The 15,391-nt window shown below is 34.9% G+C and overlaps 1 protein-coding gene across 12 annotated transcripts in view; it reads right to left on the reverse strand.

Annotated features, from left to right (window-relative positions):
• The window catches only part of SCAF8 (SR-related CTD associated factor 8), a 196,520-nt gene that overhangs the window by 125,975 nt on the left and 55,154 nt on the right, over positions 1 to 15,391 (reverse strand). For all 12 annotated transcript variants that reach the window (XM_074368120.1, XM_074368124.1, XM_074368118.1 and 9 more), the window contains 7 exons: positions 12,645 to 12,776; positions 12,273 to 12,385; positions 10,451 to 10,644; positions 7,339 to 7,439; positions 4,738 to 4,851; positions 3,579 to 3,735; positions 1,313 to 1,446 (listed from right to left, as the gene is read on the reverse strand). In XM_074368120.1, coding sequence (XP_074224221.1) covers positions 1,313 to 1,446; positions 3,579 to 3,735; positions 4,738 to 4,851; positions 7,339 to 7,439; positions 10,451 to 10,644; positions 12,273 to 12,385; positions 12,645 to 12,776 — 945 coding nt within the window. The remainder of the gene's footprint in view (positions 1 to 1,312; positions 1,447 to 3,578; positions 3,736 to 4,737; positions 4,852 to 7,338; positions 7,440 to 10,450; positions 10,645 to 12,272; positions 12,386 to 12,644; positions 12,777 to 15,391) is intronic.

Consider the following 15,391-nt stretch of genomic DNA (forward strand, 5'->3'; position numbering starts at 1 on the left):
TATATTCAAGTGATGTAAAATGATGGGCACCTATGTGAATAGTGAATATCATGCTTAATTTTAAGCTGCCATCTCCCACTATGTTATCCAATTTAATCACCATTAGGAACCATGTTACTAACAGCTTTAAAATGGCTCAAATTTCTCATTAGTTTTCTACTCCTAAGCATAAATTCTTTTACTCATCCTAGGTACAATAATTCCCAAATATTTATCTGCAATAAAGCTGTACTTCTCTCCTGAAGTTCACTTGGTATCAATGTTCCATTCAACATCTCAACTTTGTTGTCTTGAAAAACAGTTCCAACTTCACACACAAAAAACTGAACTCCCAGCTGTCCCTCCCAAAACAACACTTCCCACGGTCTTTCCCATTCTCAGATAGTGATCATCCATCTCACCCATTTCTCAGACCAAAAACCTCACCTCTGCTCTTTCTCACAACTCACGTCTGATCACATTCCCTGGTCGTACCATCAGAATCTACCTATCTGAAAACTTCTCATTGCCTCCATTGCCACCAGCCTAGTCTGAGCCACCATCACCTCTCATCTGGATTGCTGCAACTGTCTTCTAACTGGTCTCCTTGCTTTTATCAATGCCCACTATTTTATTCTCAAAATAGTTGCCAGTGCAATCCTTTAAAACTCTAAGCCAGCACAAGCTGCTCCTTTCTTCAAAATCGTCTAATGGCTTGCCATCTCAGAGTGAAAACCAAAGTCCCTCCAGGGGTCTCACTTCCACTAAGCTGCCTCTACTCACTCAGTTCTTGTCCACTCGCCGCTCCTGGAGCACTCCAAGCACACTCCTGGCCTAGGGCCCGGGGCCTCCGCACTGGTGGGTCCCCGTTCTTTAGACCGCCCCGTGATACTGTTCAGCAGCTTTAAGCTGTGGCTGTCACGTTCTCCGGTCTACCTGGACCATTTTATTTAAAATTGTAAACACCTACCCAGACACTCCTAGTGATCCTACCTTTTCCCCTTCACATTATCTTATACACTCATTGATTTTATATTTTCTGCCTTCCCTATTGAGAAAAAAAGCTCTGCAAGGGCAGGGATTTGTGTTTGGTTTTTTTTCACTGATGTATCCCTATCCAGGTAACTAGAGCAATCAGTAAGTATTTGTTCAAAAAAAAAAAAACATTTAAATATAAATGATACCTTTTCTAAAAGAAAGCATTCAAAAATGCTTATATTTAATATTAGTCTATTTTGGACAATTTCCTCCAAGCTTTATAAAGTAAATGCACAAGTAAAAACAGAAATGTAAAGCAACACATTTAACAATAACAAAAATGCCCAGCACTAACCTGTAACATAGCAACAGGTGGAGGGAAAACCTCTGCCTGGGTTGTGACCACGGTCTCCTTTTCAACTGGAGTTGGGCTCTGAGTTGTCTGGACCGTCTCTTTAACAGGTTCTGAGCTTTTCACAGTTTCCCACTCTAAACAAAATATTTGAAATTGATTTCCTCTGGATAGAGGCAATTTTTCATTTCCTTTCTATGTATGTATATATATTTCATGTCTATATAGTCCTCATCTACCTTGGCACATTTTTAAGATGTGTCCGCAACTGTAGGTGCCAAGCTATTTGGTTTTGCTGAGAGAGATCTGATTAGGATACTAAGGAGTTCAAAGCAGCATGACACAAAGCACAAATCAGACATTAAAATACTCAGTCTAGAGAAAACACTTAAAAGGGATATAACAGACACGTATCTCAAAGGCTGTCTGACGTAAGAGGAACCAACCTTACTCTGTATTTTGTCACCAGGTACGAGGGGAAACCAACAAGGAAAGTATTAACCCAATATAGAAAAATCTTTCTGAAAATACAACTAGGGACAAATACAGTGAAGAAGCTCCAATGGTTCCTCCGAAGGCTCGTCACCTCCCTTAAAGATCAAAGTTATTAGAATGACTAAGCCTCTACATGACTTCGCCCCTCTGTCCTCTCTGACTTCACCTTCTACTACTCACCCGCACAATGCTCAAGCCACACTGGTCGCATAATTTTTTAACAGACTTCACACTTGCTGGTCTCTCTGTATGAAATGCTCTTTCCCCAGACAGCTGCAGGTCTCACTCCTCCGAATATCCCCTTCTCCACCACACCTTCTTCAACCACTTAAAACTGCAATAGCTCCACACCCACACTGCCTATCCCCTTTCCCTGATTTTCTTTTTAGAACTTACCAATACTGAAATATCACCTAGTCTATCTAGTGGGTGGGTATAGCTCATGGTAGAGTGAGTGTTTAGCATGCATGAGGTCCTGGGTTCAATTCCCAGTACTTCCATTAAGATAAATAAATAAACCTAATAATCTCCCCATCCAAGAAAAATCAATAAAATAAAATAAAATAAAATAAAATAAAATTAAATTAAATTAAATTAAATTAAATTAAAAAGGTAAGAAATACTATCTAGTTTATCTACTTTGTTTATTATCCATTTTTTCCCCCACTACGACATGAGTTGGGACTTACCCTACTAAGTATTTTAAGACTTTGCAGGCCGTGTGTTCTATGTTACAACAACTCAACTGTTGTTGAATTTTAAAAAGTCATATACAATAGGTAAACACAATTGAGTGAGCATGGCTATGTTTCACTAAAACTTTATTTACAGAACAGGCTGCCAGTAAGATTTGGGCTGTTAAGTTGTCAACCCTTGTACTACAATGCGTACTCCATCAGAGAATGGATTTTCTTCTGTTTGTCTCACTGCTTTAATCCTAGTTCCTAAAATCATGCCTAGCACAAAGTAGTAACTGAAATATTTTTTGAATGAATAAATGTTCTGGAAGAACATAAATAAAAAGAAAAAGTGGGAGAGAGAGAGAGAAAATGACAAGAAGAAAACAACTGAAAAAGTTGAAAAAGTTTGAAAATATGTGCACTGGCCTGAGAAGGAAAATACTATTCTGAAAATTAGCTAATTTTGGTAGAAGAGCTGAGATGTAAAAAAAATTAGGTATATATCATAATTCAATTATTTCCCAAGTATCTATTTTAAGATTTCTTACTGGATTTAATTGTTAATCATTCTGTAAATTTACAACTAAAATTTTTAAATATAAAAAGACAAATTTTTTAAAAAGAATGGGTCGGATTATCTTTTGGTTGTAAGCTTTGTAGAACTGCATGAATCTAAACTACAGCTCTCTAAACCGAGTCTATTCTTGCCATTTCCAACATAAACACTAATTTTAGAAAGTCAAGTTTCTTTTAAAAACTTCCTAAATCCCCAGTTCCCATTTACACTCAACTAACTGAAATCATTACTTTCAAAAAGCCTCCATATACACAACTCTCCTCAAAGCCCGAAACTTTTACAAGGCACATATGAAAAATGCCACATTTACAAAGTTCTAGAACACTGTCTATGCTCTGAACTTATGAAATGGATCCCACTGAGCATATACATCAGACAGAATGATGTTTCATTTTTTCACCTACTGGGCAAGAATCCAGGAAATAAACGCAATTTACGCTATCATGCAAAACTCTTATCAGTTACAATCTTTTAAGCATACTTTTTAAACCATAAAAACTACTCCTAGGTTTCTTACCAGTATTTACAGTTTCCTGATCAATCATGCCTCCTTCTGCAAAACCTTCCAAGTCATCCACTTTAACCTTTTCCCATGGTATATATGTAACTCCAAGATCCACATCCCAGAATTGTTTGTATTCTGTTTTTACACCTTTGTTTAAAGCCCAAGCAATCTATCAGGAAAGAGGAGAGGAAAAAAGGAAGCTCATATATACTGTAAAAACAAGGTAAAACATACAAAATTACATGCTAACAATGTAAATACAAATAAAATTAGTTTTAAAAAATCAGTTGAACAAATACAGCAACACTGCTGGAATAATGGCAGCCAAGGAAATTTCTTCCACTTATTTTCTGATTTTGTTTGTAAAATAAAATATGCATTAGACAGCAATGGTGTTTATAATATGGGATTTCTTTTCACTTCTTACTGTGACTTTAAACAACATATCTCCCAAAATAATCCAAATCTACTCTTCACTATAAAAATGTCAACCTACATTAGCAATAATTAAAATAGTTAATTTAAACAAAATCTTGGTACTCCAGGGAAGAAACCAGTGACACTTCAGTTTTTACACAGAGAAACTCTCTGCCATAAAATGACAAAGCACGGCATTATAAACTCCCTTGAGAGTAGTTATCATAAAGTTTTAAATTCAGTTGCAGAACCTGATGGAATAAATTATCTTCAAATAGCAGAAATAAAATGTAAATTAGTGACAAAAAGTAAAAATAGAAAAATACACAATAAACACTCCATGTAAAGACTAAGAGGAAAATAAAAATATGAACAAGCCTTTCACAAGAGCCTGATTTATATAAGACAAGTTGTTAAAAAGGAGACATTAATAACATAATTAAGGGGTAGGGTTAGGAATGCACTAGGAAAGAGTGAATGAAGACAAACTTGTAAAAATGAAAAAGTTCGGCTCATAAAATGGTGCCCAGGTTGACTAAGACAACTGCGCATGTGTGATTTCAGAGAACTATTTGAGTAAGGCTTTGGTTATTGTTTCATCTATAGCTAATTTTATAATTCAACAACACTGACGTAATAAAATACCTGTCAAGGTTTGCCCATAACATTAAAGAAGAAGATGATTAAATACAGGAAACATTCTATCCAATAAAATCCAATAAAACAAAAGCATGTGCCCCACTCCTGATCTTACCTTAATGACCTTGGACCCAATTTTATATGATCCAGAACTAAGTTTCTGAAGAGCACGAAACGCATCTTGTCGATGAACCATGCAGACGTAAGCACAGCCCCTGGGAGGAATCATCTATTAAAAAAATTTTTTTCTTTAGAAAGGGCATAAAGACGGCAATTCATTTCTGGCATTATATGGTTTTAATGGAACATTGATTAATATGGAGTTGTTTCCCCTTCTCTTCCTCAGCTATCTATTTATTGGTATAATTCATGCACAATCAATTACTAAGTTACAAAAAAAACTTTGGAAGCTAGTTTGATCTCATTCTAAGCCATGAGATATGTGAAATCTTGAGTATCACATGTCAATCAAAGTTTTAATATACAATGAAGAACTATTAAAACAAAACAATATATAAAGATATGCATATACCACCACCAGATAAAAGGAAAATAATACTGTATGACCAATATATTTGAAGGCATACAGTTTATTCACAATAGTATTTAAATTTTTCCAAATACTGTTGAGTAACATGAGGATTTTTGTTTTGGGGGAAGTATCTTATTCTTAACATAAAATCTAAAATCTACAACAAATGATAAAACAAAAGCTTTTCATTTTATAAAACTTAATTTTGTCCAAGTATTTCTGTACAAGTTTTAACATGAATAGGAGGATAGCCTCAGTGTAAGGATCTCAGTGTTCTATTTACAAAGCATTTAACTATTCTACAGACCACCAGATCATAAAATTACTTTTAATGTATTAATTCAGAAAAATACATAGAGCAATTCAGTTTCTTTTTGAAGAACTCAAAAGATATTTATCACTCCATTAGTATTCAGTACCTAAAAAGCTCTAGCTGTCAAAACAACCTTTCCCTCATCTTGCTAATATTTCAAGCTGTCACTCTAATATCAAACTTTTCTCAAAAGAGAACTCTATCATACTTACATACTTCATCTCCTGCAATGTAGATCCAACCCCTTACCAACCCACTGAAAATATTTTCTTTAAGCTAATAGCCTACTAAATGCTAAATCTAATGGACTTTTCTCAGTCTTGAAACTCCCCCTATACCAAGTAAAAGGTTTATAAATCTTCCATCAATTTTTCAAATCCTGGGTTTTATCACTAGCCATTCAGTCAGTACACTTCAGTTCACAAAATAACTCAGTGTCTATTACTTGTAAGTACTATGATCTTAAAAGGTAATAAAGAAGAGGGAGACAAGAAAACTAATGTGCCAAATGACTGTGGTACAAGACTACAAATGTCATAAGCAATGCGAAAAACCAAAATGCTACTTGGATTCAGGATCTGCTCAGAGCAGTGATTCATGGCTTTGAATCAAAATCACCTGTGTACTTATGGCACTTTGAGAGGAAGCTAAAGATACTGATCACAGGCATCCTTATTTTTCAAATGTCAACCCATTTGTGATACACAGCTAGAGCTGAGAACCACTAGTTTAAAGGCAGCAGAAAATGAGAAAATATTTCAGAGGTTATATGGCCACAGACTCAAAAAGATTACTTATATTCTGACAGGTGAAATTTTAAAAGACAAAAAGAGAAGCCTACATTTTCACAGCGTAAAAAGAAGAATTTGATACCTAAGTTGAAACATAGCCAACCACCTATTATCTATTACCCAATCAGCTATTTATTATCCTTGTAGTTCAGTCAAATCATTTAGGTTCCTCGCTGGTAAAATAACAGTATTTGAATTATTTAACCAGCTTCTTGTGAGGCGCCAATGATATACACAGTTGAAAGTAAAATACAAAATAGTCAAATTCAATTTAAATAATGAGTCTTGTTATTAACAGAAAAGTCAAGTTTGGCCATATAAGGAATGTTGAGACTATAAGGAACCTAAGACTAGAAAGGAAACCAGCTAATTTCTGGTAAACAATGACAAAAAGGCCCAAGAGACATAAAAAGTACAGTAACAGTGAATAAAATCAGAGAGTTAAGGAATTATAAGTCTCCTCAAACAAGTAAACGACTATGAAACATTTCATTAGTTTCAGCCTCAAGAAAAAATAGCTCTTCAGGAAGAAGAAAATACTCAAAGAAGGAGACTGGGCACACTGGAAGAATGAAGTGGAGGAGTGCAAGAGTTACGCTCCAGTGACTGGAGGTGCCCTGGCCACACAGGCTGTCCCACCTCAGGTTTGCTCTGAGAAGGGGAGACGGGGAAGGGGAGGGAAGAGGCCGGCAAGACTGCGACTCAAGTCCAGTTGTGTCTTCACCACTCCCTACATGCTTGTGTGCAGCTGAGTACAATTCTAACTCAGTGCCTTCATTTTCATAAAAAAAAACTTAAGCCAGATCACACATACTGCTCCTGCTAACTCAAACACTTGATATTTTTAGGAATCAAGTACCACTACATTCTTATAAACCCCCTAATAAGTATTTTGTTAGAATTCCATCTAAAAAAATAAAAATTAATTGAGATACACAGCAGCAGAACAAACAAAAATGATTAGTCAAATAATCCTTAGAAAGATGTGATTGAAGGCAGATATTACTGGGTTTATCAGGAACCCAAGTGATACTGCAAACTATATTTTCAACCTTAAACTATTAAAGAACTGATACTTACATTAATGGATTCAATCTGTCCAAACTCTTCAAACAGGTTGGTTAAATCTTGCTGTGTTGCCTTCTTGTCTACTTGGCCAACCCACAGAGTAGTGCTACATACTGTCAAGACGTAAGAGACAAATGGCCTAAATCATATAGTTTTTCTTTCAAGTAGCTAAAAAAAGCACTAGTAACAATAAATTAAAATTTAAGATAGTGTATTTAAAATATTTGTTAACTGATATGTTTATCTGTTATGTTTAAAATCAACAAAAATACCAGGTACTCATTCACATCTATGCCAAGTCAACTTCTTGCATTACCACACGTTCTCAAACTTGGCAGCACACGTGAATCACCTGTGGATACCTGAGACCCACTGTAAAAGATGGTATGGGGTATGACAGATAGGGAATTGGGAGTTTTAAAATTTGCAGGTTTGGGGGTCAGGGTATATAGCTCAGTGGTAGAGCACATGCCTAGCATGCATGAGGTCCTGGGTTTGATCCCCAGTACCTCCGTTAAAAAAATAAGTAAATAAACCTAATTACTACACCCTACCTAGGGAAAAAAATTCTGCAGGTGATGCTAACGTGCAACAAAGTTTCAAAACCACTTCTCACTGCAGTCCTATCTGTGTATCTTTTAAGCATCTTTCTGTGCCAGAATGAATATGTGGATGGTTTTCTCCAATCAACAGTTAAATGTGAAAACAGTATCTTATCCTTAAGAAAAGAATAATTTGCATGGAGATAAAAAGGGAAAGCTGAATCAGAACTCCTTAATTTGTTACCATGAAAGACTCAGGGATACTTAAGGGTTGGAAGCCACTTCCCTTTAATAAATAAATGCTACACACGAGACATCTTGACCATTTTTGGCTGCACTGTTCATGCCTCCATGAACATCTCCTTTTCCTAAATACATTTACTTTAAAAATACTTACAGCTGATATTTTTGCAGACTTTTAATATATTTCAATTTATGTCAATATCATTAAAAAATAAGTTTAATAAGGGAAATAATAAGGGCAATGTATTAGTTTTCTTTTGCTGCTATGACAAAATACCGCTAATTTACGACCTTAAAACACAACAATGTATTCTCTTACAGTTCTGGTGGTCTAAAATGAGTCAACAAGGCTGCATTCCTTCTGGAGGCCCTAGGGGAGAATTTGCCTCCTTGCCTATGCTAGCTTCTACAAGCTGTCTGCATTTCTCAGCTCATGACCCCAACATCCATCTTGAAAACCAACAGTGCAGCATTTACCACTATCGGTCAGTCCTTCTCCCTTTCATCTTCACATCACCTTTTCTCTCTGACCCTCTTGTTTCCCTCTTATAAAGTCCTCTGGATTAAACTGAGCCCTTCTGGATAATCCAAATTAATCTCCCCATCTCAAGATCCTTATTAATCGGATCTGCAAATGCAATGTAACATATTTATAAGCTTCAGTGATTTGGACATGGACATCTTTGGGGGACCATTACTCATCCTACCACAAACCCTTAGCAAATTTCTGGATCTCTTTCACTGAACAGTTCTCAACTCTTAATTACTCTGTTCTACGTATTACAGCTGCCTTAATCTGTCCCATGTTTCCCCGACTCTTTCAATATTGTCTCTCTGTAAGTTTTTCCTATGGACAACTCCATTTTCCCCCCAGAAAGTAATAATGATTCTCCTCTATCCCATAAGGGTGCACTTGATTCCTAGAATGCTACTGTTTGTTGATGTTTCACATCCCCTGGACTACTCATGAAAAATTCTTATGTTTTAAGGACCAATGGCAGGGAAACATTACCATCTATGTTTAAAGTGTGTTGGGACCACATTATATTGTTATTGCTTCTCAGTAAAGAGAGTTATGAGGTAAAAGCTGAGACACACTTTTTGCTGTATTTTCTTACGTACTTTCTAAATTTTTTAATTGTGTTTTACCCATGAAAATAAAATAGCAATAGAAAATAAATTCTATGGTCAATAACTATGTAAATAGTGGCAGCAGAAACAAGACAAGTTAGGTGAGGAACTAAATGAAAGAGATCCCACATAAAAGCCCCATCCTAAAATTGGTGATGTGGAATATTCTAATGGTAGTCATGGGAGGAGGCATAGTAGAGATTTTATGATCAGACTTTTGACATTATTTATCAGACAGCACTAAAATGTTTGAATTTGGTCTCTCACCCTAAGGAATAAACAGAAACATCCAGAGGTAGGAATATCAACATTATTAACACTGGCTCTCATGATCAGGTAAGATTCTGGGAAAATAGCCAAGGCTTGTTCAAATTGCCAGAATTTAGTAAGAAGATGGCTGTTACCTTTAATTATAGCCCGGATTTCCAGGACGCATCAGCTGTGTAAGTTATACTAATTATTCATCTATCTCCGTGGCAGAAAGAATTTATTTGGAGACCTTCAGAAATTAGATAACCTGATCAGCGTTTAGCTAGTGGCAAGGTTGACGATTTGCCCCATTTCATGTACGTTGCCCATCTGCAGTCTGTTGGTTCACCTTAATAGTCATAACCCACTAAGAATCATTTAGGCAGAATCTGGCACTAATTACAACTTACTCTCCTGTACCTCACACTCTACCAAGTCAACTCTTCCCAAGCTCACTCCCAGAACAGACACCCACTACAACCAAGTATGTTCTAATCATATATTATAGAAGGAGGGGAAGTTTTTACAATAGGAATCCTCCTTCAGTACTGATCCAGTAAGTTTATAATTAGCTTAAAAATTCACATGCTTCCTATAATAATTACTCCTACAGACCTGGTGTTTATAACTGGTTAGGACACAATGCACAGATGTCACAGGGCCCATGAAACAGACATGAGTCCTACTCTGCTTTATAAGTCACTAGTCAAGTCATATTTTCTAACTGGCATTTAAAAAAAAAGAAATCAGCTCTCAACGATTTTAGTATTTGAGTATAATCTGCTATTCCTTTTTCTTTTCTCCTCTATCACATTACAAAAGCCAAAAATAAAACTACTCATTTACCAAGCCAGTTTTCAAGTTCTTAGTTTGAAAATAAGGCTGAGAAACTTTGGAGCAGGTTAACTATTTTCTTAATATTTACTGAAACCAAAGCTCTGGAAAAGCATGTCACTTACCACTTAATGTTTTAGATCTAATTGGAGGCAAGCCCTTCTTCTGTCGTTCTTTCTCTCTTTCTCTAGCTCTTCTTTCACTCGAGTATGAACGTGATGATTTCCTCTTTCTTTCTCTAGAGCGGGAGCGTGATCGCTTTCTGTGTTTACGCTTTCGAGAACCAGATCGTGACCTAGACCTTCGTTTTCTTGGTGATCTACCAAAAAAAAAAAAAAAAAAAAGTCTTATTTTATCTTAAATGACAATGTTATTTTCCTATCAAATTTCTCACTTCTAGGTGAGGTGGAAAGAAGACTGTCTTTTATTCAGCTACCCCTCTAAGAATAATCAAATATCAAATATACATTTTCTCAAATCTACACAATGGTTAGGTCCACACTAGTTACAGATGTTTGTGTGCAATGATTCTTACTGAGTCTGGGTGATTGTTCCCAATCATGAAGAAAAACCAGAGAATTCTAGTAACAGCCTCCCTTCCTCTTAGTGTCTTTCAATTCATTTTTCAAATAAGAGGCAAGAAAAGGGGGGAAAGACCAAAGATAAAAAGATCCTTTAGGTGACAAAACTGGTATGTTCTTAAAATTAGGAAACAGAATATTTTCAACAGAACATTAGGCCACTATATAATTCTATTTACAAGTTTTCAACTTCTAAAATCTTACATTGCTTGACTTTACAATATAAGGTGATCCTGAAACACTGCTTCTTTCTTCCTGTCATTTGTATACCACTGAATTCTTCAAAATACTTAGTAATTAGGTGTTGCTAACACAAAGAAGCTGCCAAGGTAAAGGAGTTTTCAGCTCTAACGCTAATTCATTGAAGTGGGGTTGGTTTAGAGAAAGATAAACTGGCAGGCTCTCATTTGCAAGAGATAAATACAAGTAAGTTCTTGAGAGACACAAATAACTGAAAAAAGTCATCAAAGATACTGCCCCTTTTCCTGCATTTATCTTTCAGATTTTCAGGGGTATTCATTGCATAAAATAGGGCATAAAAATGTTAAAAAGTAATGACTTTAAGGGGGGAGGATATAACTCAGTGATAAAGTGCATGGTGCCTAGCATGCATGATGAGGTCCTGGGTTCAATCCCCAGTACCTCCATTAAAAAATAATGAATAAATAAATAAATAAATCTAACTACCTCCCCCTCCAAAATCAACAACAACAAAAAAAGTAATGACTAAGTTTTAAGACAATTTATAGCAAAAACAATATATATCTGCTCTAAGAAAATTTACCAGGTTAAGAATAAGGCACCTTCAACTCAAATTTGGATAAAAACATGTACATTAGTAAGTCTTAGCCATGCTGAAAGACCACAAAAAAAAAAAAAAAAAAAAAAGACAAACATTTTTAGGATGTGTTTTATAATAGTTTGGTGTTTATAAAAACAAGTTTTTGCAGTTTTATTTTTATGATCATTTTGGTATTATGAGATGAAATGGAATGTGAGAAATACAGTGGACTTTCTAACACTGTTCCTCCATAGCTTGATTTAATTGTTGTTCAGAAGCAATAATATCCTAAGCTGGATATCACCACTATTAACTAAAATCAAGTACAACCCAAAATCCAAGTCTCCCAACACTGCTGTGACTCATGTAAATTATTCAATTAAATGGCCACAGATACACACAACTAAAAACAAGTATTTTCTGTTTTTGAAGTTCTGAATTACTTCCTCCTGAGAGAATGTAAGATGTCACTCTCAGAAAAATATTTCCTTTAATCTTGATGTAAAGAAATAAAGGATGCAAAAAAAAAAAAAGGCCAACATTTTAAAAGTTTGCACACAGCTTTTCTTAATAATACTGCAGAACCTTGAACGAGATCGTGAATGTGTTCTTGATCTTGAGCGAACTGCCACTTTCTTTGCTTCTTGTTCAAAGACCTCCTCTTCCACTCCATCTTGCCCTTCATCTATATCCATATCCTTGAAAGTCAAAAGAACAGGAAACAAACAAAATGCCTGGTTGAGAATCAGTTTATATTGATAATTCTGCCTTACAAAATAGTCAGCATAGTAGCATTAATGACTAATAGTAAAATGGTTAGCATATGGAGCTTAATGGGGGGGGGGACCATTTAGATTTACATTATTTTACATAAAATAAAAATTACTAACATATTTTACAATTTTTTTCCGTAATTAATTTTAGAAATTTATGACCCAGAAAAAATTTATTTTTTACCTGTTGTTGAATATCTATGGAATCATCCAAATTTGCTTCAGGTTCAAGGAAATGCTGCTGACTGCTCCCCTGTGATGGTGACGCAGAATGCTCTGACCCGAATGTTCCTTCTTGACTATCCTGAGGAGTTGCCTGTTGAGAATGTATACAAACACATAAATACTGGGAAATAATGATTATTACAAATGAAAATTCAAATATGCAAACATCACAATTAAATTTTTAAAAAGGAGCCCAATACCTGAAGAAATCCCATGTCACAGCTTTTATGATCAATCTAAAATGGCACTTTTGTATAAATCAAGTTTACTTAAAAGCATAGAACACTTGCATAAAAGGGGGAGACTACAACACTAGGATAGAATGGTAAACTCAACTAAGTCTCCAAATAAATTTTTTACTGCGGAAAATATAAACTATCAAGAATAAAAGGGTTGTATCATGAATGATATATAAAGAACTAAGCCACACGGTACATGTATATTAGCAAAACAAACCTCAAATCCCAGTATCAAAATCATAAATCTAGCAAAAACAGTTCTCAACTTGGGCCTTTCCCAACCTCCATCTCTAGCAATTCACAAAATAATAAATATTAAAAGTACTCAGATAAGCAAAACATTTCAGAAAGCCTAATAAAAGTTAGGCAATGAAGCCTAATTAGAGGAACAGCTAAAATTGGAACTCTTTTCTCCCCAGAGGACTAGAGTTAAAGCAAGTTGATAGAGTGACACTGTTTACACAATGCTAATGAGTATGAACTTGATTAGCAATTACATGTACTACAGTGTTAACTAAGATTCAGAAACTGATTATTATGAAAAAATAACTCCCTAGTTTAAAAATTCCTAAAGCATAATCTCCTAGGTGCTGAGGATTAATAAAACGACTTCCTGGTGGTACACAAGTTGGGAACCACCATAATAATTAACAAAAAAGACCAAGTCGTAACTACCATTCCCTTGCTACAAACAATGACTGTGAACAAAGTTACTCTCTCAATTTGTCTCCCTATCTATAAAAGGAATACAAGCAGTGATTACAGACAACAATACTGTATTATTAATTTCAAAGATGCTAAGAGACTAAATCTTAATTGTTCCCACCACAAAAAAGAAACAATAATTATTTGACATGATAGAGGTGTTAGCTGACATTAGAGAGGTAATCATATCACAATATATAACTATCAAATCAGCATGTTGCACACTTAAAACTTACACGTTATATGTCAGTTATATCAATAAAAATTTTTAAATTACTCTAATGACATTCAAACTGAAAGAAAAGAAAACAGTACAAAAATGAAGAGCCAAAAAGAGCATTAAAGAACTGTTTCAAGTGTCTTAATTTATGAAGAACAGGTTCCCCAAAGACAAGTAACATTTTCAAGGTTTAGAAATAAAGCTAAAGTTAGAAAAGACTTCTACCGGTTAGTTAAATGCCTGCTCTATTCCAGCCACAGAACTGACCAAAAGGTTGGTAAATAAGTATAGTGAGAACCAACCAAAATGTGTCTTAAGCACAGTGCTCGCTTATGCCTTTAAAAATAGTACAATAAAAATAAAATTCTTAACAACACAGCAAAATAATTTTCAACTTCATCCTGAGCCTTACTGTTTGGTCCTAATTCAGTACTCATATATCCATCACATCACTTATTTCTTACTTTACCACTCATATTGAGCATCCTATCTACCATCCACTCCATTTGTTTTTCACTTTCAATTTCTATTTAATGGTCAACCCTTCGTATAGGCAGCAGAATCCACGGCAATCAATTTTAGTTTTTGAGCTTCTTTTTTGAGCACTTCTACCTATTTTAAAAGGTTGTGATTCATGACTTCTATTCTTCCTTAGACGTCTTATAAAGAACAAAGAGAAAATTAACTTTTAAAAGTCAACTAAATCTTTATTATCTTGTAATTAGCATTAGGTCCATTGGACCCTTAACTTAGAAGTCTTATTGTCCTATATATTGAAACATTTCCCTATTTCATCATCCTAAGAATTATTCCATCACTATTCATCAATTACTCCCAACTGTGTAAAAAAGACTAAAATAATAAGACAAAAAAATAAAACAATGGAATTGTTGAGAAGGGTGAATCAACAGTGAAACAAACAATCATCATTCAGTTTTACTGCATTACCAAAAATACTGCATCACATTTCAAGAAGGTGTAAGTAAGACTGGAGATATTATCTGTAGTCTGCTTTTAGCTTTCCTTGGAAAATAGATCCTTAGATTTTTCATTTTCTGTCCATAATAAAGAGAAGAAAACTGACAGAGGAACATATTTCAGAATTCTTAGACAAAGTAGATGATGAATGCAAAGAAAAAGACAGCAGCATTCTAGACTCTAATGACAATGGTGAAATTTAACATTTAAGCAAAATTTCAGACTGTGAATTTTCAATGACTTCATCCTACATGTACAAATGTACAATTTCATGAATTCTGACAGATGTACACACCTATGAAACCACTGCCACAATCAAGATACGTAACATTTCAATCACTCCCCAAGTACATCTCTAGTTTCTTTAACAATGTCTTCATACAAAGTATCAGTAAAAATACTGGGGGGAAAAACAGAAGACAAGGATAACAGCAGCTCTCAGAGACTTCCTTCAAGGTTGGATTAGCATTCAATAAATGTCACATTGTGATCTGTTATAAATCTACTTTCCTCTGTTTTTTTCCTATAAAAGTTGCAGGAAAGACTTTATCAGAAACCTTATTG

This window comes from Camelus bactrianus, chromosome 8 (assembly GCF_048773025.1).
Source record: "Camelus bactrianus isolate YW-2024 breed Bactrian camel chromosome 8, ASM4877302v1, whole genome shotgun sequence".
In the NCBI taxonomy this organism is placed as follows: Eukaryota; Metazoa; Chordata; class Mammalia; order Artiodactyla; family Camelidae; genus Camelus; species Camelus bactrianus.